Below are 25,225 nucleotides of genomic sequence, written 5' to 3'. Positions count from 1 at the left end.
CATTTTAGCTTCATCAAAAAATGTCAGTTTGTGGTTTGGATATTACACTTGTACATATTACAAATGGAACAATATTTAAGCTTAACTGTGCAGCACCAAAACAATGTTTATAATGTTGGTAAATATGCTGGATCCATATTTTTCATATATACTCCAATAACATAAATGCCCCACTGACAGAAAAACTTTTAAGTAACGATCTCGAACTTTTTCTCGTAAATAAATGTCTGTAAGTCTCTCTCTCTCTCTGAAGGAGGTAACACAGTGGTGACTGAGCCTACGGCCCACTGATGAAAGCCTTTGCATCTGCAGTATATAGTATTATTATGGGCTGGGTGTCTGTGGCGGCGCCCAGTTAGTGACGCGTTTTCCATCAGCCAGCAGTGGTTGGTCTGCCAGAGAGGGTAGGCGGAGCTAAGCGGCTGCTTCTCCGCTCTCTGCAAGTGTTGCGAGTAAACAGTAATCTACTATGGCTGAACAAACAAAGAAAAGATGGATGACTACAGATACAACTTCAACAAGAAGTGAAAATCCAAAGAAGAAGAAACAAACTCGACGCTCAGATGAAGCAAACAGTCTGAAAAGGAAAGCGACCGTCAGCCAGGAACATCAAGAGTTAGCCGTCTGGTTAAATTGGGAAGAGTGCTCTTGTTATTACCGTTCATCACCAGTGGGAGGCGCTCAATAGCACAAACATTTTAATCTTTGAGATTGTATCTTTAAAGATATATAACGAGTGCACATTTTATATAATATCCTTTATCCTTCATATCTTTCATAGCTGTCCTTTATAGACAGATAGCTCAACAAAGATGTCACGTATATTAGTTGAAAATATGCAGATAGATATTTCTCTACGGGGATATATTAATATCATATATGCAACTAATTAAAACCAAGATCAACATACATGTATCTAAAATCATATAAGACAGAAAAACCAAAGTACGTGTTCTTAGAAGGGCCACATACAATAAACCCAGAAGCTCAAAACCTTTTGTCCATTCTTGGCTACCGTAGAAATATGGCAGTGCAACACGGATGACCTGCTCCCTCTGAAGAGAGTAAGAGCTCATTCAAAGGCATCAAGAACATATTCCCTATTTTCAGGTAATTATACACTAAGGGACCCATCCTTCTCTGTGTCTGCATGTCAGAGCGCCTTTAATGCATTCAATTGATATTTTTGCAGTTTGGCGCACCTGTAGATTTCTCTTCCTCCGTCAACGTCTCCTTCAGCTTCTTCTGCTCTGCCATGATGCTCATACTGAGAACACCAAGCTTACACTGATAACAGCAGGGTGTTTTTCTATCCAGATCATACCAGCTCAACCAAGTTACAAACCAGGCGTTGTTACAAATCACAATCGTTTTACTATTATTTTAATGCTAAATAGTTTCATGCTGCTGCTCCAGCTGTGATGAGTCTTGCTGACACATACTGACCTCTTGTGGTCAGTCAGCAGTATTGCAGCCCACAGAGAAACGAGTTGTTGATTTTTGCTCAAACTTTATTCAGCTGTGAAGAAGTTTTTCACTCTAACTGACGACTGCAGCTGAATCTGATCTTAAAAAAAGATGGATTATTCTCCACTCAGGGTAACACAGCAGGATGGGTTAAAGAAACAAAGAAGTTAAATGTGCATTATTAAAAAAAGTCATTTAAAAAGTATTAAATAACAGAATCTCACTGCTAATAAAATTTTCAAAGCTTCCAAATAATACAAATAAACAAAGTATCTTCCTGTACATGCTTTCTCTCAGGCAACTTTTGACAAGCTCTGACACACACACACACACACACACACACACACACACACACACACACACACACAGTCATTGTGCCTCCTCTGGCTGTGGAGCAGCTGGGGATGTTCTGGGCCGGCTCTGCTCCTCTGTGGCGGCTGCAGAGCTGCTGGAGTTTGCAGCTTCAGTCCCGCTCTGCAGGAACTTGCGCAGGTCTTTGAGAGCCGGTCGGAGCATCTGGACCAAAGCCAGCAGGGCGGCCTGCGTCCCCTCCAGCGCCTGGGCCTGCCTCTCCTGAGCAAACGCCTGAGCCTCCTGCGAGCGCCGCATCACCTGCAGCAGCTCGTTCTGGCCCTCCAGGTGCTGAGCGATCTGCCGGATGTGGACGTTGGTGACTCTCTGCTCCTGCAGCAGGCGTGCGGAGTTCAGGGCGATGCGGCTCTTCAGCTCCTGAGGTTTGGCTTGACCCTGAGGGGGGGGCGGGGACGCTGAGGACGAGGCGAGCATCTCTACAGGAGCCTCCACGGCCGCCACCACAGTGGGAGCAGAGTCACCGACAGTGGTGGTGCAGTACTCCACCACACCTCCGTCCTCCAAGGTGTGGTACGTTGTTTCAGCTGGAACAGGAGAGAAAAAGAGAGTTACTGTGGAAGTCACGCTGCAAGTTTCTATTACAACTTAGTTTTTCATAAGAATGTGTTTTGTTAGAATATTGTAACAAAAAATAATGAATACATGGATTTCTAAAAATAAAGTAAAGGATAATTAAAAAATGCTTTATAACATCTGACCAGCCCTGAATAGATAAACTTACTTTTACTGCTGAAATATCGACTGTTTCTGTTCATTGAACATTTCTTTTAATTTAATAAACATTTGGGAAGATTCAGTAGGGTTATCTAATCTGCATGTGTCAGGTATACAGCATCACACAGTTATATTGCAGGGATATTGCAGAGGAGAAAACGTACTGTTTTTTGTTTCATCACAGACTGTTCCTGGTCCAGCTGGAAGAGCTGAAAAACACAGACAGAAAATGAGGCTTTGAACACAACAAAGTCAACCAAGAATGAAAGAAAAGTCAGGAAGAAAATGTAGCATACAAATCAATGTATCATCTTAAACCTATAAATACACTCAGAGTCATTTTGTGGGAATCATTGGATGTGGAAATCAGGCTAACAGTCATTCACGTTCCAACACGAGTTTCTGGGTCATGGAGAAAAGAAGGAGGTCACATGTATTTGTTTTAAAGCTTTTTGTTTGGGACACACAAGCTAAAGATGTTTGAAACGCTGCTTTAAAGGAAACATGCAGGCCTGAGGAGACTTTAGAGTTAATATAACTGAGAACTCTTCATTTTACCCATAACAGTACACATCACCTGGTTTTACTGGTTTAACTGCACAATGGAAACCTACAAGAACCTAACAAAGTCTCTTCTCTAGCATGTTCTCTTGTCATTTTCATAAAGCTGCAGTGCAGCACCTGCTCCACTGCTGGATGGTCTAAACAGACTCTTTTTAATTTTACATTTAACACGTTTAGTTCTGCACATTACGTTCACTTTAAGAGCTCTTTAGACGAATCCATGAGATGAAGACAAAAAAACGTGTGTTATAGTTGCATTAATTGCTCCTCTGTGCAGTAAGTGTGTTCTGAGCATGCTCAGAGTGAAAACTTGCATTCACTTACTCTCTGTCAGAGTGACGGTGGTGGCGGTGTTCACAGACACAGGTAGAGTGATCTCAGCATCCGAGTCTCCTGCAGGTAGGCTGATGATAGTGGCCTCTCCCAGCAGGTTACAGATCCGCTGCTGCATCGCGGTGAGGATGACGGGAACTGGAGTGCAGTCAGCGGAGTTCCCCTCGATGGCCGCCCGTGCCTGGGCCACTTTCCGCCGGACCTCCGTCTTCATGTCGGACCACTTCTTCTTCACCTCGGGCAGCTCTCTGGGACAGGTGGTGACCGCGTTCACCTTTTTCAGGATGTCCGCCCACGCGTTATTCTTTGCCATGTGTGTGACTCCAGCATTGAAGTGGTTAACCAGTGTGTGCTTTTGTTTCTCTATTTCCTCCACTATTATTTCCACCTCTCTCTCCGAGAAATTCATTTTGCGCTTTTTCGCGGCCGATGCCATAATTGCACAAATTCCTCTTTTGAAGAGGTAATTGTGCGTATTGTACGCAAAAATAGTAGGATTTACTCAATTGATGTGCGCAACGTAATGGCTTCCAGAATCGGCTTTCTTCTTCCTACCAACAACGCTTACGTTAGCTGGGCGTGTAGCCCCGCCCACGCTCACTCCATTGGTTGGAAACGTAGCAGTCACGCTATATTCCCTGATGCTATTGGCTCAATCAAATGCCAATCAGCAAACGAGCCACACAAACTATGTGAGTCGAGAGCCAAATAAACAGTGTTCTCACGTTATTTTACAGTCTTAGTTGGTGAATATGAATATTATCTTTTTAATATTATCTCATTTCAACATTTTAACAACAACATAACAACATAAAGGCTTTGCAGGATATTTCAGGAAAGTGGCTGTAACATAGAAAACTCTTTAAAATATTTAAAAAATCTTTTTATTTTAATAACTGCACATATTTATATATAGAGAAAAATTGCAATATGTGAAATATGTGTATAATGTAAGCCTTGTGTTCGCGACTTAAAAGTTTGTCATTTTGTGCAAAAATTCAACTGTGCAATACTCCATAAATACATATATTTCCTATGTGTTTTTAATTTAATTCTATGTATATTGTTATATTTTGCAGTATGATGCATATGCTTTATAACACATATGCTTTAACATACTTATTATTTATTGTTTTCTACTTTCTTATAGTTTCTCTTTGATTAATTCTCAAAGACCTTACAAACAGCACAAAGGAAGTAATACTGTTTAATGTGCTTGTCTTTTGTTTTCTTTAATAAATGCACATCCAAATGTGGTGGGGAAATCTAAGTACTGCAGCTATAAGTGAAGAGAATGTGGTCATAGTTGTTGCAGCCTGATACTAGTTGTATTGTTTGTATTCAAATAAATCTTTTTAAAGAAATATGCTTTATTGTGCTATAATTCAACTTACTGTTAATTAAAAACATGTTAAAATATTCAGCCACTGATTTTTTGGTTCAATAGAGCCGGCCGGGTTCATGCACAAATTATTAATTTTATTATGAATAACTTTCTACCAAATGTCATATTGGCTCATAAATTTGAATGTATTGCAACTCCGACTTTATACAAGAGATGTCGCCAATGTGATTTGCCAATAGAGACAATGGCTATTCCATCAGACTATAATAGCAAAGACAGTAGAATCTGATTTAATAGAAACAGAAAGAAAACACACTTAGATTAGATCGATTACTATAACGAGAAGTAAAACATAATAAAACCATATAAAAGTTAAACGACGATCCATAAGAGAGGTTTTAATACAATATTTTGTTAAGAGTTTGTTATTTAAAGCCAGATACAAAAGAGAAACAAATGTACAAAATAACTGTGTTTGTTGTTCGTTCATCAGGCTGAATTCATAAAGGCCCCATCAATCTTTATGTGCTAATATAATTACATTTTATTATATTCTAAAGCACTGAGATTAATCAAATCCAAACGAGCAATGGGAGCCTGAATAAAATACCTTAGCACTTGATGTGGTCACGCTATGTTCTCGCGATGAACTGCGAGACTTCAGGCGCACCCGGGTCCGGTGACAAATACCTTTCGCTTGTCAACGGTCGGCAAGTTAACGGCACGTTAATATCGAAACAGACGTCGTAACTTTAACGTTTTTTAAACAGGGACATTGTTTCTCGTTATGTGGGACACACGAGCTCAATTCTAACTCTAACGGTCACCCTGTGGAGGTATTTTAACGGACGGTGAAGGCGCTGACAGCTCCGGATTCTCATCTTAGCACCACGTCTCGTTTTACCGGCATCTAGGTATAACATTAATATTACGCTGTGAAGGCTAGCGAACGCCACCCGAGCTTATTTATCTATTTATTAAGTTGAATTATCGAGGGGAACCTGTTTCGTCTGAAGTAAACTCGCGAAGAAAGTGAGGTTTAACCGGCAGCTGGCTAGAATAGAGGGACGTGACGTGGTAACGTTCATCTGGGCTCGAGATGTTAACAGTGGCCGCGAGCGCTCTGTGACGCTGCTCTTAACCAGTTGATGCTGTAGTTAGGAGCCGAACAGGGACACTCATGATGCACCAGCAAGGCTCGTTGATGACCCCCCTGCTCGGTGATTTTTTTTGCCAATGCCGGTCAGCAGAGACCCACCCCGGCGTGGACCCGGGCGGCGGAGGCGGGCACGCAGCCGGGGACCCCTCCTCGGCTTACCCCCCTGAACCAGTCACCCCCGGCCAGTCAGAGCATCCGTGTGACATCTGTGGGGGACCTGAACAGGAGCACCGGCTGAAGGTGCTGTTCCAAGTCCTGGATGTGAACGGGGATGGAGGCATTTGTGTGAACGACCTGACGATTGGGCTGAAGAAATTAGGGGTTCATCGTACTGAACACGAGCTCATGGTAAGTGGACATAGTGTATTGGGTGTAAAGCCTGAGCGATATTATAGGGAAAGAAATTCACCAATTACCAATATGGCGGCCGATAAATTTAACTTTTGAGACGGACTAAAATAGACCTTTTCTTGTTGTCTTTTTCACCAATATTCATTCAACCTTTATTTAATCTTGAGAAATCATTGAGGGCATGCCCTCATTTTCAAAGACATCGAGAGTACAATTAAAATATAATAAACGAAACACACAAAAACAACAGGGAATTAAATAATTATACAGGAAATGAAACGAGTAGAGAGAGCAGAATTCAGTTAAAAACAATTAAATTCATGAGCGGGGTCATTTGTAATCATGTATTGACCTAAGGTAACCACTGTATGGAGTTTTAATGTGTGTTGTAAGGTGTTCCAGGTGTGTGCAGCAGAAAAGGCAAATTATGTTCTCCTGATTCTTGCGTTTGCTTGTGGGATTTCAAGCATTAGCCAATCACTCGAGCGAGTTTGATAATGACTATTAGACCATTTTAATAAAGAAGTAGTAGTAGTGTATGGTAGCTTTCCAGATAGAGCTTTATGAATAAATATTCGCCAATGCCTGTTACGTCTAACTGTTATTGATGGCCTACCAACTTTATCATATAGGACGCAATGATGAGAGGAACAGCTGTCAATTTTTTACTGATACTGATATATGCCATATATATATATATATATATATATATATACCATTTCATCCTATAATACCGGCTAACTGATATATTGGTATCATTTAGTGTGATCTTTAAACAAATGACACAGGTAGAGAATCTAAGGGAAGATCCAATAGATGTTATACTGGAATATGCCTTTTTGTATGCTCTGACATTTTTAAACAGTGTAATAAAAGTAGTTAAAAAAATACATCTCTAAACATCAGCAAAATTAGATATTAGAATAGAAATAAGGTTTTCAAGGGGATTTTTTCAGGCGCATATTTAATTGAGTTCAAAGTTCAAAAGTTCATTAATCAGTGTTCCATCAATATTATGTACCGGTATGTTACTAATATGGCAGCAATGGGAGGGATTGGCCTACTTTGTATTGGCTGATAGTCAAGTTGAGGTATCCTAATCGGTATCGGGAAGGAAAAATGGCTCTGGGACATCTGTTATATTTGATTTTATACACATCAGAATGCAGATGTTGTTGGTACTTTGCAGAAATAATAACGGAGTACCTGAGTCTCCACTGACCTCATTCGACAGTCTGGACTGCGGGCAGATCAGAGTTGTGGAAATCCCTGCTTCTCTGGAAATTTCTCTCTCTGTTTGTTAAGGATATTCACATAATCCAGGATAATGGTCCTTTCGAAGCCGTTTAACATTGTGGCAAACGTCCAAGAACACAGAGGTCACAGGATTAAGCCTTAATAACAGTTTACTAGTTAAAACTACTCTAACATCGCAGCAGGAAACTGTCAGGCTTCAGTGTGTCTGAAAGCCTACTTTAGCAGTTCCTTTGAAACTGTTATTAATTACCTTTTATCAATGTAAAAATCTTACTGTTTGACTAAACATTACATTCGGCTAGATGCATTCTCTCACCTGTTGAACATGGTGTTTATGTCAGACATGGTGTCAGCATCGGTTAAGTGCAGTTTCCTTCCTGGTAGTTAACCTTAAACAAACAGGTAGAGAAATAACAGCTTTATACAGCCGTCATGTAGAAGTAAACTCTTGAAAACACACATATTTAAACTTTAAGGATTGTCGACAGCAGCCCAAACTCATGCAGCAAACAGGCATAAAGACAGAATGGGCTATAGCTCCATCCTGCCTTGTGTGATAGACACAGGAAAGTGTTTGGAAGATGACACTCTTCAGCCAAGTTAAATGTTGTATAGTGCATATATAGCAAAATAGTTTAATGTATTTAGACCCAAGAAAGGCATCAGTAGGATGTTACAGGTTTGCTTGCAGCTGTTTTTCCTCCTGCGCAGTTTGATAAACATCATGTAAATTCAGTCTCATGTGACATTCGAGGGAAAAACAAGCAGAGACGGAGGTCATGTGTTGAGTTTTCTTCTCCTTTGTGAAAGTGGTAAGACTGTTCTTGTCTTGTTTTGTGGATTCAGGAAGGCGGTGTTTCCCCAGGCTGTGTAAGAAAGGTTTCCTGAGGGTTAAATCATAAACAAGTCTGTCAGTCAGGAGGTATATACTGTACACACAGATACGCACATGCACGACGTGGGAGGCCAACCAAAGCACTTAACTTATAGCTGGTAACTGATTGTGTATCAGTCTTCCTCTGCAGGTCACAGTCCAAGGTCATGTACAGTATGTGTCTCACTTTCATGAAGCCAACAGGTTATAGCCATGTCCTACTGTAGCAAACAGACAGCCTCATGTAAAAGCAGTACTCTTGTTTGCTCAGTAAACTGTTTCTGCAGTTTGTAGACCATCAACAAAACCGGTATGATCTTGCAAAATCCAAAAGCCTTGTTCCTGCTCCCCCCCACACTGTAACTCTATTGCAACCGTTAATAGGCCTTCATCTGCCCTGGTAGTTTTCCCTGATAGGGCATCCTGCAGCTTACATATTAGCTCCAGTGCTACATTTTGCCCTCTCCCTTATCTACTGTATAATTACCACCTTTTAAAGTGACTGTTTTGCATCTTTAACCCAAAGCTCAGATAATATGTGCAGTTGAATTGGGGTTAAACAGAGCCAAGAGGTGTCATGGATTGGAAAAGAAATCTTTGCTCTTGATTTAATAATTTTCGTACATGGATGACCTTTTTTATGCAGTTATTTTAATATGATTTTTTTCATGATATGCCCATCCGTTTATTAATAATATATACATTGAACTTCCACCTCAGCACACAGGACATCTCCTGCAACTTTAAGTTATATTACTTTCTTCACCTTCCAGCTCAGAGATTGGAACACAAACATTAGGGAGGACATGTAATGATTGAGTTTTACTGATTACTGATTAATTAATTTATTATTGATAATAAAGTCCTAGCTGTGTCACAATTTAGATTGTCAAAACAAAAATTGAAATGAGCTTTTAATTCTTCAATCTTGTTTTATCTTCAAAATCAAAAGCAGGACCTGCGATTCTTGAGAGTATTTTGGTCTTCACCTGCTGCCTCTTTGCCTACATCTACAGAAAAACAAAGCTCTCCAAAGAAAACACAGCCTAGCTTAGCGTTAGCCTCCAGCTGCACTTAAGAAGGAAAGAGAAAATAACTTCTTAATATGCGTAAAATTCGGTGTATAAGACGTACTTTTTATATATTTTTTTCATCATTCAAAGTGGGCTCGACATGGTGAAAACAGATGGTAGGCTATAATTTGTGTGCGTTGTTTGAATGTGTTTCAAATGAAAACAAATTGAAATAGTGTTAGAATAACATTATTATAGAAAACCTTTTCACCCTCTGGGATTACCCCAAAAACAGACCGCCCGTATATTCCCGTGAGACTTATATTCTGGATTTTACGGTAAAATGTATTCATTGGCGTAGCATCATTGCAAAAAAAAAGAAGATTAAAGGGATAATTCGAAACTATTATGAGATTACAGTTAAAAATGAATTTGCAGAACAGTGGTCAAATTTGATATTTAGCCCTGACACAGCAGTATGCAGGTTTTATGGTAGGCCTACAGTAAATGAGAGTCAGTGCACTGTGGAGCGACTGCAAACAGCAGCTGCAGTAAGGAGGATTTTATGCTGAGATGTTTTGCTGCGTCACACTGAAGCAGGAGGAACCCGGTTCATGTTTAGAATTAAAATGTGCTGGATAGTCGGGTGGACGGGTTCACCTGCTGTTTGCTGACTGTGTGCTTGAATGACTTAGAGAAAGAGAAGGAGAAAAGTGAAGGAGGGAGGAGGGAGGAGGGAGGAGGGAGGAGGCATCACTCAGCAGATTTTCTGCTGGGAGGGAGGTGCAACCGAGGGGAAACCCTGAGCTTCACCCTCCCCCTCCTTCTACTCTGAACTCATAAATTAATTTCCACCCGGCAATCCTGTCCTCCATTGGACGAGGGGCTCGTTCCATGGCTCAACATGCCAGTACGGGCTGCTGTGATTGGTCGGGCTCGGCTGCAGTGAGGATGCAGGTTTCTGGAGACTCTCTTTGCTGCATTTCTCTGGCTGGATGCTCACACTGAAACTGGAAGTGGCAAACCCTTTCTCTCTCATTATTCACAGAATGAGATGTTTCCAGTGTGAAATTCTTGGTTTGATGAATTGAGAAGTGTGATGTCTCAGAAGTTTTATAGAAAGGTTCAGCGTGGAGCATTTTATTTTAATCCTGCTGCATTTTGATGCTTGTTAACCGGAGCCTGGACGTCTGTCAGCGGAGTGATTTAATGAGAGAAAGATCCAGTAAGAAGCAGAGACTCTGAGCTGGAGAGGGGAAGGAGAGGAGAGCCGAGGACCCTTCTCTGCATCGTCCTCAGCTGACCTTTCTACACTTGTGCAACTCCTCTCTTCCAGCCAACACACACAGATCAGTGGCGTTTTGTTTCGCCTGTTCTAGACTCAGTAGGACCCAGTTTGAGGATGCTGCAGGACATGCTGAGCTTCCTGTGCCAGAGACTTTTTGGCAGGACCAAGTGCGATCCTGCTGAAACATCAGAGGAAAAAGAGACTGAGGCTGCTGGGAAATGTACAGAGCTGCATGCTGCTGAAAAGACTGCACACTCCTCTAACAGTAAGGAAGTCAGCAGGAGTCATGTTACTGCAAAGAAGACCACAGTTTTAATCATGGTGGCACCTCCGACAGACTTTCAACAGGTAGGAGGAAGCAGATGGTTTACAGTTATTAGATCCAGGCCAGATATCCTGTAGGGACCAGAGTGGGACAAAACTGCGTGCTCAGCCTGCTTATATGACCTACTGAACCAGCTTCTAATGTGCTCTGTGTACGTCGTAGCCTTTTTACAGTAGCACCAGCAACAGGTAGCAGGTGATTAAGGTGAGATACTCCTCAGGTTGTGAGAAACTCCGTCTTTGTTGTGGAAAACTTTTTTAACTAAATGTCTCAGTTGGATTGTTCTGAGAATCCGACGGTCAGTCACTCTCTCCTCACAATGGAATGAACCATCTCTGATACTCCCCTGACCTTTCATTGCATCATTTAGCTTAGCTTATTAGCTTAGCTTACATTTAGCAAAGCTTACCTTGTTTTTACTCCTAATTAGCAAATATACCCAAGCTAACATGCTAAAGTAAGATGGAAAACAAGGTAAACACACCTGCCAAACATCACTATGTTACTTTTGTCATTGTTAGCATGTTAGCATGTTGATGTTAGCAGCTACTTCGTAGCACCAATGTGCTTGAATGTAGCCTAGCAGAGCTACTGAGCTAAATGTGCACTCTAGGGCTGCACAGTAAATCGCAGTTTCATTGTTGTAATCTGATCATTCGCAACAAACACATGTAAAAGTCGAATTTATCACAGTTAGTTGTGGATAATTTTCACTCTTTCATTTGTTGTGTTTGTTTATTGCACTTCATATTGTTATCACAATATTGACCATGTGATAACATAGTTTCATCATAACATGCAGACCAATACTCACTGCTCCTCAGTCACATTTACCCCTGGAAGCTGCTAAATCCAACCACACTCATGTTCTGGCAGCTGAGCCGCTCCAAGGTTACCTCTGTGTGGGTGTCCTTCAGGAGGAGGAACGAGCGACGAGTTTCTGCTCCAATTTACTGAATATCTGAGGCATTTTAGAGGTTAAACAGGAGCTTGATGTTTTTATTTTCTATCTATCCAATTCACCTAGCGTGCTTTGCTGTCTTTACTTTTATCTTCACTGGCTTTGCTTCACTTTACCCAAAATTAGCTGGTTGCCGCTAAAGAGCCTTTTTTTAATTACTTTAACAATATTTCGTTAGTCCATTAGAGCAGTCAAAACCACACAGAAAACAGTGTGTTTGGTGTCCTACCATGAAAGGTACAAAAAGAAACACATTTGCATTCACCATAATTATTCTCTTAGTGTCTTACTTAGACGGATGACTGATAATTAGCAGGAATGATGTGACACTCAGAGGTAAAGGTCACTGCAGGGAACGCTCTGTCAGACACTGATGTGGTTGAAATTTAACATGTTTGCTGTTTCACTCCACCACATAAAGGAAACTGTTTTTAAAGAAACAGCTTTGGTCTCATAACATCTCATGGTTTTCTGTAACATATGATAACATATCTGCTAGCACACTTGCATGGCATATTCATCTAAGAGGTTTATTTAGTTACTTTGTCTCCTCCTTGCACTACACTTGTATGTGAGAATCTGCACAGAGAAATCAAACTGCTGAAGGCCAAACAAATAACTGTATTCACACATACAGAGAACCAACAGAGTCAGTGTCAGTGCTGCTACAACAAAATGATCTTTAGCGTCTGCTGCTTGTATTATTGCTGGTGAAGTTAAACTATTTTTAAGAGCCTGACAGATATATCAGTTAGTTTGTATCATCGACCGATAGGTATATCACATCAGGATGAATGTTTGTTGGTATTCCCTTATGTGAAAACTTTTTATATAACAAATAATGAAGAGAACAGAGGGCGCTCTGACTCCACAGTTTACAATCCTCTTAGCACGGTCTGCAGCAGCATGTAGCAGAGCATCACCGCTGATTGGTGGATAAAATACAGTATAATAATGTTTAATAGTCTTTAATTAAGTTATTTATGTTAGTTAGTTATAATTTGTACCTTTGCAGAGTCGTATTGTTGCTCAAAAACTATTTCAGCCGCCATATTGGAAATCAGTGAACTTTCCCCTCTACATTTGGTATCTGAACTTTAACTTGAACATTTCAAAATATTTTTTTGAACATCTTAGATTTTTTTAAAGATGAATATTTGCAGTGGCTAAGAATACATCTATGATTATATCAGTAAATATTGTGCTTCATTCTGTTGCAAATTGCCGTCATAGTCTTCTTAATTGTATTACATATGTCAGATGGACTTCAATTCTCATACAGGAAGTGATGGAGTCTCTTGTTCTCTGGAAGATGTGTTTACTGTACTAACAGCTGCTGATCCAATGAGAGGAAAGTGCTCCTTAATATCTGTCAGTCCAGTGACAGGCAGGCTGCTGTCCTGGTGGGGGGTGTGAAGCTCCGTATACTTTATATATGTTGGGATCTAACTACACTGTTAACCTTATTATATTCCTTTTGGTACTTTCAGTGAGACAGCAGGAGAGGTACCCTGATGTGTCTGTGTCCCAGTGTCCCAGTGTCGAACACATGAATATGAGTATTTTGAATCTAATAGATTTAGTTTCTTTCTCTCGTCACATACATATTTGACACGCTTTGCTCTTGTTTTAATGCTTTGCTGAAAGATTTTTCAGTCATTGGCTGGATCTGGGGCAGAGTTCACTTCATGTTTTTGGATGATCTGTCTCAGTGCAGTCATGGTGTTTATCTTTACCTTTACCTTTTAGCCCAAGTTAAAAGATAAACAAAAATACCTCCAATAGAAGCTAATGTTTAACACCATCACATACTTTATTTGCATAGTAGTTGTTTAAGATCGGGTGCTTTACTAGTGGTAAATTCTGCATCTTGTGAAGGAAGTGTAAAGTTAAATAAAAGCAAAAGGGACATTACCTGGAAAATGACATTGTTCTTTATTTAAAAACACTTACTATAATACAATTTAGGCATATTTATGTAGGTCAGAGCTTTTTAAGTGCTGACTAAATGACATAACAGCTGCATCTGTGAAGGAGTGTATTCACAATCCCACAATCAAATGGCATCGGTCTGAAGTGTTAACATTTTTTACATTATTAGCTCTTATTTGTCTCGTTCTTTTTACTGTAGCTTAATAAATATTTCTGTGTGCCCACTGGACTTTGAGCATTAAAGACTTTATTTGGCCTGCAACCAACGAACCATGATTTTCTTTATGGATTAATGTGCAGATTATTTGTTTCAGTTAATCACAGTTTGTTGGTCTGTAAAACACAAAAATAACGTCTGCAAACATCTTAATGTGTTGGAGTTAGTCAAAAACCCAAAGCGCAAAAGTGAAGCCAATTGTGTTTATTTGCTTATTTGCTTTGGTTAAACACAACCTGCAAATGTTTGCCCTTCAAGATACCTGAGAAAAAACAAATATTATCGTGTCTGAGTTGATAAAAGAACTAAAGAGGAGCACCCAGCTCGGTTAACTTCCCCTCCTCCTCCTGAGCTGTGTCTGGATGAACTCTCCTGCTGCTTCCAGTTAGCTTGGATCTCTGTCCGAGTTAACAGGATTCTTTCCGCTCAGGACCCACCTGATGTTTCACTGTATCTAGCAAGTCACACATGGGCTGAACTCTTACTACAGCACCACGAAGACAAAATAAACAGATGTTACTGAGATTTAATGACAATAAACAGGCTTGTAAAAAGGCTGAACTCAGACTTTAAAATGCTCGTTTTTTGAATGGAGTTTGGTTTGACAATTTCTGAATCAACCTTAGGATGTCAGAAGAATCTCAACACTGGGAGATTTAAGGTATTTTGTTGTTAACGTCACAGTTTCAGCTCTATTTGCATCTTTGCATTTACTTTGAATCTAATCTTCAAGTGCTAAATTATGCAAAATGCCGGTGTAATCTTGTGCATAGCGGTTTTTCAGTCTAATTGTTGAATTGAGTATCAAGCCCAGATGTGCACATGGTTGATATTTTGTCTCATGCTCAGTCCGTGTTGCTCCCCTGCTTACAGATCAACTCATTTGTTTAAATATTGCTCAGGTGAGCGACAGATGGGTAGACTTCCTCTCTGTCCTGCACACTCAGGTGTTCCCTCCCTCAGGTAGCCATTTCCTGCCTGTAAGTGTGTATTCATGTCCCAGCTACCCCTGATTCCTCGTAGAAATCCTTCCAGTTGACCTGGCAGGCTGCATTGAAGGTATAAGATGCTTTATAACCTGGTGTGTGTGATGGCTGTAGAGTATTTAAACTGCAGGCTGAGTCAACAGAGCACAGATGGAAGCTTCACTCATTTGACCTCTGCTGCTGTTTGTCACATCTCTCTGTGCACAGAGCAGCAATAACAGCAGCTGTGAAGGAGTTCATACCCTTCACAGATAATGTAACTCCATATAACTGAAACAAATAGGAGCTGCTGTCCCTCAAATGTTTGTTTCTTCTGTGTCATTTCATTCACAGAAAATAGTGAAAGCTGGAGACAAAGACCTGGACGGACAGCTGGACTTTGAGGAGTTTGTTCATTATCTCAGAGACCACGAGAAGAAGCTGCGGCTGGTCTTCAAGAGTCTGGACAAGAAGAACGACGGTGAGAAATCCTGTCACAATGAAAGGTTTACTCTTCAAATGCGATGTGGGCTGAAGAAAGTTTAAGCCCTCCAGAGATTCAGAAGACATTAATACACCTGGTGTTCCTGCTAAACCTGACCTGTATGTATAAAATAAATGAAGGTCCTCTTCACTAATAGTTTATGTATTTGTCTGGTTCAGGCCGGATCGACTCACAGGAGATCATGCAGTCTCTGCGAGACCTTGGAGTGAACATCTCTGAGGAGCAGGCGGACAAGATCCTCAGAAGGTGAGAGCTTCACTCTCTCATGCTCAGATTTAAACAGTCCGTGTCTGTGAGTGTTTCTGTGATGTCTCCTTTATTGTTCATTCTGTAATATGTGTCACATTTGACCCATGTGACCTGATCAGACTTCCAACCTTATCTATAACGATTTGATAAAGGAGTCTCGTGTGAGAAACGCCTGCGGTTGTTGCAGATGTTCTTCATGTCTCTGGGGAACGAAACTGAACGGACATCCACAAAAAAAAATGAAGGAAATTATTATCACTACTTTTCACCTCCGTGCTGTTCTTATGCAGCACTCCCTTTATACACCAGCTGCCAAATATCATGCAACCATTGTGGCTTTCACACTAACTGTCCTGTGTGAATTAAAAAAGCGATAGATTTGCAGAACAGCCAACTTGTTCCAATGACACAAAGCTTTCAAAAACTGAATTAACCCAGCAATGTTTATGTTTCATCTCTGACAACCTGCCCAGGTATGGGTCCTGTCACTCACTACCCATGTCAGCTATGTAGTTATTGTGTGTTGTTACGGCTCTGTGATTCTTGTCTAGTTCTTCTAACCTCCTGTCTGTCTGCCTGTCTGACTGTCTGTCTGTGTCTTCCTCTCTCTGGCTGGTCTCAGAATAAGGAGGGGTCATATCTGGGCCCCTATCTTGTAGTAAGTAGTAGCTTCTATGGTCTGCCTGCTCAGCCACTGCTGCACTGCTCACCTCTGCACAGACTGTCTCATTGAGTTATTTTTTCCGATCAAACAATGCAACAAAGATCACACTGGCAAAAAATAAATGCTGTTAGTAAGAAGTTGATTCAGTTGTTGCACAGAAGGTTCAATTTAAGCACCCTGCTGCAACAGAAGGCACCTGGACTGTAACAGAGCATGTGAGCTTGTTCTTTCTGCTGTCTGAAACACGTCTAACAGTCTGTGCCTCCACAGTATGGACAAAAACGGCACGATGACGATCGACTGGAACGAGTGGAGGGATTATCACCTCCTGCATCCAGCAGAAAACATTCCTGAGATCATCCTCTACTGGAAACACTCCACGGTACTCACTCCTCCTCTTTAATCAGAAACAATAAACACTAAGAGCAGAGCCTGAGTCAGAGTCTTTATCTGGAAGAAAGCCTGACACTCCTGTTGATAAAAAAGCACCAAACCTCCCACACGTGTGACTCCTGTTACACCCCACAGTGGTTTTCTCCTGTTCCTTCCCCAAATGTTTACCGAGGATAATCGTCTGCTTCCTCCTCAGATTTTTGATGTTGGGGAGAGTTTGTTGGTTCCTGATGAGTTCACAGCAGAGGAGAAGAAAACAGGAATGTGGTGGCGACACCTGGTGGCCGGAGGAGGAGCTGGAGCTGTGTCTCGAACCTGCACGGCACCGCTGGACAGACTCAAAGTGCTCATGCAGGTAACACTCAGCTGAACAAGAAGAGAGTAATTTAACAAAGATGGAGCTTTTTATACTTCACAAACTGAACATCTGTGTGAATACGTACTGACTGTGTGTCCTCCCCAGGTTCATGCCTCCAAGAGCAACAGCATGCGGATCACTGGGGGGTTTCTGCAGATGATCAAAGAGGGCGGAGTGAGGTCACTGTGGAGAGGAAACGGCATCAATGTCATCAAAATCGCACCTGAGTCTGCGATTAAGTTCATGGCCTATGAGCAGGTATTTACCCACCAGGGGTGTCACGACTCTACAGATCCACTCACTGTTTAATTTAAGGTCACAACTAAAATTTGATTTTCTTTCTAAACATTTTGAACTGAATATTTTGTGCATGTGAACTTATTATTATAACGTTTCTGTTAGACTGTTTAGTTTCACATGGAATCCAAAATGTTGCCACACTGGTGAGTTCAAGGAAGCTCGTTGGTTTTCCACTTCTGTTCAGCTTCTTTCTGTTTTTTGTCTTTTATCTCCGACCATGGTGTCTACAAAATCGACTGCAGGCTTCTGCTAAGCTACGCTGTGTTCTTTATGTTTTTAAAACGTGACGTGCACAAACAGCCAGCGGTGGAGAAACAAAAATACTGAGACAGATCAACAGATCCTAATTTAGATTTTGATGATTGCAATTGAAAGCTAATTTTGTCCTATTTACAATACAGCTCTGACTTCAACAAGGCGTTTATTTCTGTTTCGTGTTGCATAACAACGAACCATTTCCTGTCTGTCAGATTAAACGATTAATTGGAAGCAACCAGGAGACGTTGGGCATCGCAGAGAGGCTGGTGGCCGGCTCTCTGGCTGGAGTGATCGCTCAGAGCAGCATCTACCCCATGGAGGTGAGAAACCAGAGAACACACACTTTACATGCAAAACCTCACTCACAAATACTCAATTTTAAGACTGTATTCATCACAACTCATGCCTCATGATGTTTGTATGCAAATGGATTTTCTTTGTCCTGTGACTGACTGCCCATTTTAACTTTTAGCCTTGAACGCATCATGTGAATCAGTACTGTGACCTCTAATCTGGAGGGAAACAGACCTTCACACGCAGACTCACAGACCTTCACTTATGCACACGTGTGAGCAAGTCATTTATGTAAATGAGGTTTTAATGTGAACAATAATGCACGGCATATAGTCTACGACTCTTAGACCACAAAGTGGAGCTGTCTTCCCTCTGTGAGAAGCTCTGACATCACTTCCTGTCCTCTCAGGTCCTGAAGACTCGGTTAGCCCTGAGGAGGACGGGTCAGTACTCGGGCATTGTGCATTGTGCCAAACACATCTTTCAGAAGGAGGGAGCGGCAGCTTTCTACAAAGGCTACGTCCCCAACATGCTGGGCATCATCCCGTACGCCGGCATCGACCTGGCTGTCTACGAGGTGCGTGTGGTTTCTGACTTTGACTCTTTTTGTTTCGTGTTTTTGATCGTTCAGTCTGACTCTTTTTCTCTCCTCTCATCTGTCAGACTCTGAAGAACTCGTGGCTGCAGCGCTTCGCCACAGACAGCGCTGATCCGGGCGTGTTTGTGCTCTTGGCGTGTGGCACGACCTCCAGCACTTGTGGACAGCTGGCCAGCTACCCGCTCGCCCTCGTCAGGACACGGATGCAGGCACAAGGTCAGTCCCTGCAGAACTCTACTGTACTGCACTCCATAAACGAACCTCTTCATGTAAAAATACTTTTCGATATAAACTGGGAACTATTCAACCATCATTCGAAGCCCCTACCCCCCAAGACACATGCAGACATAAGTCTGCTCTGTTTCGCTCCATGTTTTATTTTACTTTGAAATGACTGTGCGTAGTTGTTGTACACTTCTGATGTGCTCGTTTTACCTTCCAATGTTAGCGCTTTCCAATCAGTTCCACACAGAACTCTCTGACGGCTGCAGGAGTCTCTGCTTTTCTCTCCGGTTCTGAATCTCACAGTGCCACACCTGTTCTACTGGCACATGGCACTAATGCTTTCTTCTTCTTCTGTTATTTAATGGCGGTTAGCAAACAGATTTCAGATGCGCTACAGCCACCGTCTGGTAGGAGTCCCACATTACAACCAGGCGCCTGTAAAAACAATGGAAAAAATACATTTTTAAGATGAGATGTTAGTCGCAAGAACTTTTTGATCGTCGATGCATCAGGTGTGGGTTCAGCTCCAGCTCGCCGCCCTCTCTCTAAGAGGCTTCACCTTCTGCTGCTTTCATGGGGAAGTTTAATTAATTCACAAAATTGTAACCACAACCAGAAAAAATGAATACCGGAAAATAATATGCTTGTGCACAAAGGATTTTAGCTTAAAATGAACGAATACTTAAAGATTTGACACCATTAATATATATATACATATATATATATATATATATATATTTTAATATATATATATATATTATATATGTATATATATAAAATATATATATATATATGTATATATATATATATGTATATACATATATATATATACATGAGATCAGACCTGGAACCTCCTTTGTGCAGGGCTGTTTTCTTTCATGTTGTTTTCAGTCACCAGTCATTTTATTGTGACTCTAAGATACGGATTAAGACTCTTAGGTAGCATGGTGTACGATGTTTGAACCTCAGCCGGTTGCTTTGTGTTTGACGACTCTGCCCTCGTCCTGTCCTCCTCAGCGACTATTAAAAGCGGCCCTCAGATGACCATGACGGGCCTGTTCAAACACATCATCAGGACCGAGGGGCCGACGGGACTCTACCGAGGCCTCGCACCAAACTTCATGAAGGTTATCCCCTCTGTCAGCATCAGCTACGTCGTCTATGAGCACCTCAAGATCACTCTGGGGGTCCAGTCTAAGTGAGGAAGACTCCAAAGGTTTTGTTGCTTTTCTGTTGAGCTGAAGATTGTCTGCATTGGCAGCTGATAGTCAAAATATTCAACTCAAATTAATCACTTTTTTAGGGTTTAAAGGAAAAAACGTGAATGAAGAGGAAGTTAAACGTGAAAGCAGAGATGATCATAAAGGATGGAGGAAGGGTTGACTCTAAGTGTTTCTTTTAGCAAAGCAGCAGTGCTCTTAACGCCTGTTAGTGTTTGTTCAGGGAGACTAAAGTTTACATTGAATGGATGGAGGTGGTTTACTGGCGGACCAGTAAAATGAACCTGCTTCTTTAGGCACTACCACAGCTGCTGGAGTCTTTGTCTTGAAGGGCTTTGCTGAAGCATATCATGAAGCATTTCCAAAAAGATGGAAAGTTTTGCACATTCCTGATCTTCAAGAGTACACTGAATTCCCAGAAATTCCCATTATGCATGTTAGATGCTCCTTCCTGTTGATGTTGACGAGATCCACAGCTTTGTTCTGACTGAAGTAGATCATGACGTTTCTCATTCACGGCTGAAGCTTCTTTTATGTCTGCAAACAAACTGTGGATTGAGAAACGTGTTGGATCCATGAAGGTTCCAGCAACACTAACATGGACCTCCTGCAGACCTGGAGGTGATGGGTCATGCAAACAAAGGACAGTTTTATATCTTTGATTTCTCATTCTCAAAAACTCAGCAGGAATCTGCCTCTCTTAATTCTTCCCGGAGGTTAAACCTTTTATTGACACTCCAATCGGAACATTCTTTCAAATAGATTAATGTTGTTGCAGTCATTAAGGGATCTTAGAATAACACAACTGTCATGCAGTTTGTTCCTTCCACTGACTGTATTTAAAGATGGCCGACGTGTCTCCACCTCCTCTCGTTGTACAAAAGTGAAGCTGTAAACTTGTCAGAAAAAAGAACACTGTGACATAAATCAGCAGGATAAGAACTAACTATAATGACAGAAACCATGTTTGAGAAAAATTTATTTGATGTGTATTTAGATTTTATAGTTTGACTCATGTCCCATCTGTTAACATGGAGGAGGCGGGCTTTATGAGCTATACTGCAGCCAGTCAGCAGGGGGCGACAGAGAGGGTTTGGCTTCACTGTTAGGGAGCTGTCACGTCGGCCATCTTTTTATACAGTCTGTGGTTCCATCCAACACGTTTGTTTCGTGGGGTGTAAGGAACATTGATGATTTGTGTTTAGCTGTGCTCTTTCTGAAATCCTCTCTTTAATTGAATGTGAAGAGTTCACCGTGCACTTTGATGTTTCTTGATGCAAATGTGAGCAAAGACAGTATTTTTGTTTGCTTTGTTCACACATTTGAAATCCCCTGAAAAGCAGCTGCTTTTTTTTCTGTTAATCAGTTACAGTTTTGGTCCTTAAGGGTTAGGGTTATGACATCCTCAAATGTCTTGTTTTGTCCTTAAGCCACAGATATTCAGAGAATGTTGATAATATAGCCAATGATTATGAAAATAGTTGATGATTCATTTATTATTTTAGTCGTTGCAGCTCTACTGTATACAGAGCTTAGAGAGGTGAGTGGACAAACAGATCATTTGTGCTTGTATTTGATCATTTGTGCACATGTATGGCTCTCTATATAAAATCATTTTTGCTGTGAGCAGGCGCTTTCAGGCCGTCTCTCTCACAGTCAGAACAAAGCCCCTCCTTTATTATACATGAAACGTATCTGTTAAGTTAACTAAAGGCCAAAGTTATTGATGAGCACAAAGTATTAAATCACGATCCTCGTCCATGACGCCTCTCGGGCTGTGACCACAAGCAGAAAACATACATGAAAAGTGAATCTCTTTTAAACCTCGTGGGTTTAAAACATTTAAATCAAATGTAACCAACAGGAAGATAACACCTCGCTCTGAGTCTCCCTCTTCAGAAATCACAGTCACCTTGTTTTACTTTAGTTTTGTCACATTTTCATTAAAAACAGTTTAATTTTGAAGTTAATCCTAAAACTGTGCACAGAAGCACAGTTACCCACATCCTGAGGTCACAGGTCACATGTCTGTGAATACGTTTTCCCTGCTTGTCGGCTAAAGACGTTTTCCATTGGATGTGAATAAAGTCTCCTTTAAGTCACATGACAGGACCTCTGAGCAGAGGATCCCCATGAGTGCCTTCAGTGCTGAGCCTCTTGTACCTGAATGCACCTGAACACTAGAAGACATGGTGAAGTCTGTAGGACATTGAATGCACTTTAAGGTACTCTGCTTTAATTTCTTTTTTATTTATTCTTGTATTTATTTATTTATTTAAAAAAAGGATTAAAGACTGAATCTGGGCTTCTGGTTGAGCTGAGTCTGAAGGATTCAGGTGGCTCTGTTGGATTCATCTGTTGGTCTGGTTTGTTTTTGAGTGAGAGAAGCTTCCGGTGATTTAAAGCCTCAAATATATGGAAGCCCAAAGTGTTCAATACTAAATAAATGTATTTTAAAAGAATTAAGGAACAATTATAAAACTAAATGTGTTAAATATGCAAATAAACCAACAATTTGTGACGTAGTGGAGAAAACTTGTTGTTGGATCACATTTTTATTTCCAAAGGCCTTTTTGCGTCGCCAACGTGGACACCCCTCAGAAAACTGTAGGAACACATTGTTTCAAACCAGCAGTTTTATTTCCAACATGTAATGGCCCAAATAAAAACGTGCACAGCTGAGGTTATTATTTATTATTTTACATGGGAATATTTTGCAACATTTTCAAATGTTACTCCTTTTTATTTTATAATGATTTATTTATTTGCTGTTTAACACTTTGGGGCTCCAGACAAATATTCCTCCAGTTAAAACCAGAGACTGTATATAAGAAGTGGACGTAGCTTCTGTAGCCAATGTTCAAGCGTCTTAAACCTGCTTTCTTTCTTATGGCCAGTAGGGGGTGGTTCTATAGAAGTCTATGAGAACATGCTCCTCCTCCTCTCCTGATGTATTTCCTCAGTAAACATGTTCCTGGTGACTTTATGTCTCAGTCTCTAGTTTCAAGTCTTCTTCAACACAGCATGATGTTCATTTAGTCACTGATGCTCCATTGAGAGTCACACAGACCAGGCAGAGGGGAGGGGTTAGGGCGGGGCTACCTGTGATTGGCAGGTCACTACCACAGTGATCTGTAAAGTGTCTTATCATCTGTTGTGCTGAAACACCTTGAAGGAGTCTGCTGATCAATCGACAACTACATTTGTTTTTTGCTAGCTAAAATTAGCATCCCAATTGATAATTACTGATGCACCTTTACTAAACAAGCTTGTTCTAGTGTTAGCTAATCATTTAGCATTTTGCTAACATCTCGCTTCTCACAAGCTCCGGCCTCTCGTTTAAATTAATATCACTGTTACCTTGACCTTACCTTTTTGGATGCACCTTGCTAACCAATCTAGCTGATTACTTATCTTTCCACCTTCTCGTCCATATATGGTCACTTCTCCGACTCCAGACTTCAGACCAGAAGTCCACCAACCAACGTGTGATGACAGAGTAGCTATGTCCACTTCTTCTACAGAGTCTTCGGTTGAATAATGCATGTTGTAAAAAGCACTGTATTAGAAGAGAAGGAAGTGAAGAGCAGCTCTCTCTCACATGTCGGACTGTCAGCTGCCTTAAACAAAGACCACGTCTGCTTTTGAACCCACCTGTGTCTTCAGAGTGACTCTGCACCATCGCTGTGACATCACATGTGCATCAAAGTGTTTCCATGTAACGCTCTAATGTCTTAAAGCTGACTGTGTGTCGAACAGGACAACTTGAATTGTACAGGAACTACTGGACTTTACAATCTGAAGGCTGCAATGTATATAAATAAAATGTATATTGGTAAATGGTGGCATAGTTTACAAAGTGTATTCAGTCTATATATTTCTATTTTATTTTATTATGCCAGCTGTACGTGATGATGCAGGAATGAGTCTATAAAAGTTTGTTTGTAGATGCATCCGCTGAAAGAATGTTCTGGTGAAAATAACATGTATGCTTGTTTATCTCTAAATAAATAGTTCAGCAGTGTCTGGATTTGGATTCATTTCATATAGTTCAAACTTTTGTTATTTATTTAAAACTTGAAAATGTCAAAGTGATCTTCCTCTTCTGTTAATGACGCACAGTTTCAAAGGAGGACAAAGAATGCTGGATGTCCCTTCAGTAAAATATGGTCACTAATCAATTATCTTAAATCCTGATTAACACGAGCAGATCCAAAGGTCAAAACTGTGAATGAAGAATGAATCTATTTCAGGTCCCCACAGCAGGAACGGTTGACCTTCCACCTTTACCTTTACGCTGACGTCACAAGGTGGCAGCGTGAAGATCTGTGTCTAAAAACACTGCACATGTGGTAATAGCTTTTATACAGTTTAAAATATATTTGAAATACAGTAAAGAGTTCACAGCAGATCGTGTTAGACCTTTTTAAGTTGGCCTCTGAGTTGAATGTTGATGATGAAGCTAAAGGGCATAAATCCTGCAGTCACACTGTATGAGAGGAAATGCATCCGAAGGTGAAAAGATGCCACATCAGTAAGCGGTCTCCACATGTGACACACAGACAGTGATCACATGGAGCTACAGTGACGTGAAGCACGAAACACAGACGGTTTGGTGGAAGTGAAAGTGGAGAAGTTGTTTGATAGTTTGAAAAAATGAGACACAACAAGCTTCTGTTAGTGGTGGACGTGTAGACGTCAGAGCAGAGAGTCGAGGAATACTCACTCAAACACTTCCTGTCCTGTGTTCTTCAGGACGGCCTAAAGACACTTAATCATGTTGCTCAGCTGGAAGGGCACCATCAGGTTTGCTCCACCCTACAGGATCTGTTTCCTTACACATTGGGCCAGTGTGGGGGGGTACCTGTTTACAGCACGTTAGTCCCATTTTAGCCTCTCTTCACTGGCGTCCAATCTGCTTCAGGATCGATTTTAAGGTTGTGCTGTTTAACGCCCTGAACGACCTGCCCCCCTCCTTTATAACAGACCTCCTCAGCCCTTAGAAAACCTCCAGGCCCCTCAGA

The 25,225-nt window shown here is 41.1% G+C and overlaps 2 protein-coding genes across 3 annotated transcripts; one reads left to right on the top strand and one right to left on the bottom strand.

Moving 5' to 3' along the window:
• Positions 1-1,533: 1,533 nt before the first annotated feature.
• On the bottom strand, positions 1,534-3,992 carry naif1 (nuclear apoptosis inducing factor 1). The gene is made up of 3 exons (XM_069677326.1): positions 3,442-3,992; positions 2,718-2,762; positions 1,534-2,363 (listed from the first exon to the last, which is right to left on the bottom strand). The coding sequence occupies exons 1-3, from the start codon at positions 3,884-3,886 to the stop codon at positions 1,837-1,839; spliced, it is 1,017 nt and encodes a 338-aa protein (XP_069533427.1). The 5' UTR covers positions 3,887-3,992; the 3' UTR covers positions 1,534-1,836.
• Positions 3,993-5,975: 1,983 nt separating this feature from the next.
• slc25a25b (solute carrier family 25 member 25b) lies at positions 5,976-23,300 on the top strand. 2 transcript variants are annotated; one of them, XM_069677243.1, is made up of 11 exons: positions 5,976-6,302; positions 15,492-15,618; positions 15,801-15,888; positions 16,514-16,549; positions 16,826-16,937; positions 17,145-17,303; positions 17,412-17,564; positions 18,077-18,184; positions 18,568-18,735; positions 18,822-18,972; positions 19,999-23,300. In XM_069677243.1, the coding sequence occupies exons 1-11, from the start codon at positions 5,976-5,978 to the stop codon at positions 20,181-20,183; spliced, it is 1,614 nt and encodes a 537-aa protein (XP_069533344.1). In that variant the 3' UTR covers positions 20,184-23,300. The 2 variants fall into 2 exon arrangements, with proteins under 2 accessions (XP_069533344.1, XP_069533343.1); XM_069677242.1 differs by lacking the exon at positions 16,514-16,549 and having other exon boundaries at positions 5,979-6,302.
• Positions 23,301-25,225: the final 1,925 nt, after the last annotated feature.

The sequence above is a fragment of the Semicossyphus pulcher genome, unplaced genomic scaffold, assembly GCF_022749685.1.
Source record: "Semicossyphus pulcher isolate SPU_LCO1_2020_fin unplaced genomic scaffold, fSemPul1.0.p SCAF_28, whole genome shotgun sequence".
NCBI classification, from domain to species: Eukaryota; Metazoa; Chordata; class Actinopteri; order Labriformes; family Labridae; genus Semicossyphus; species Semicossyphus pulcher.
The sequence above is the reverse complement of the archived record's forward strand: the minus strand, read 5'-3'. Positions and strand labels throughout refer to the sequence as shown.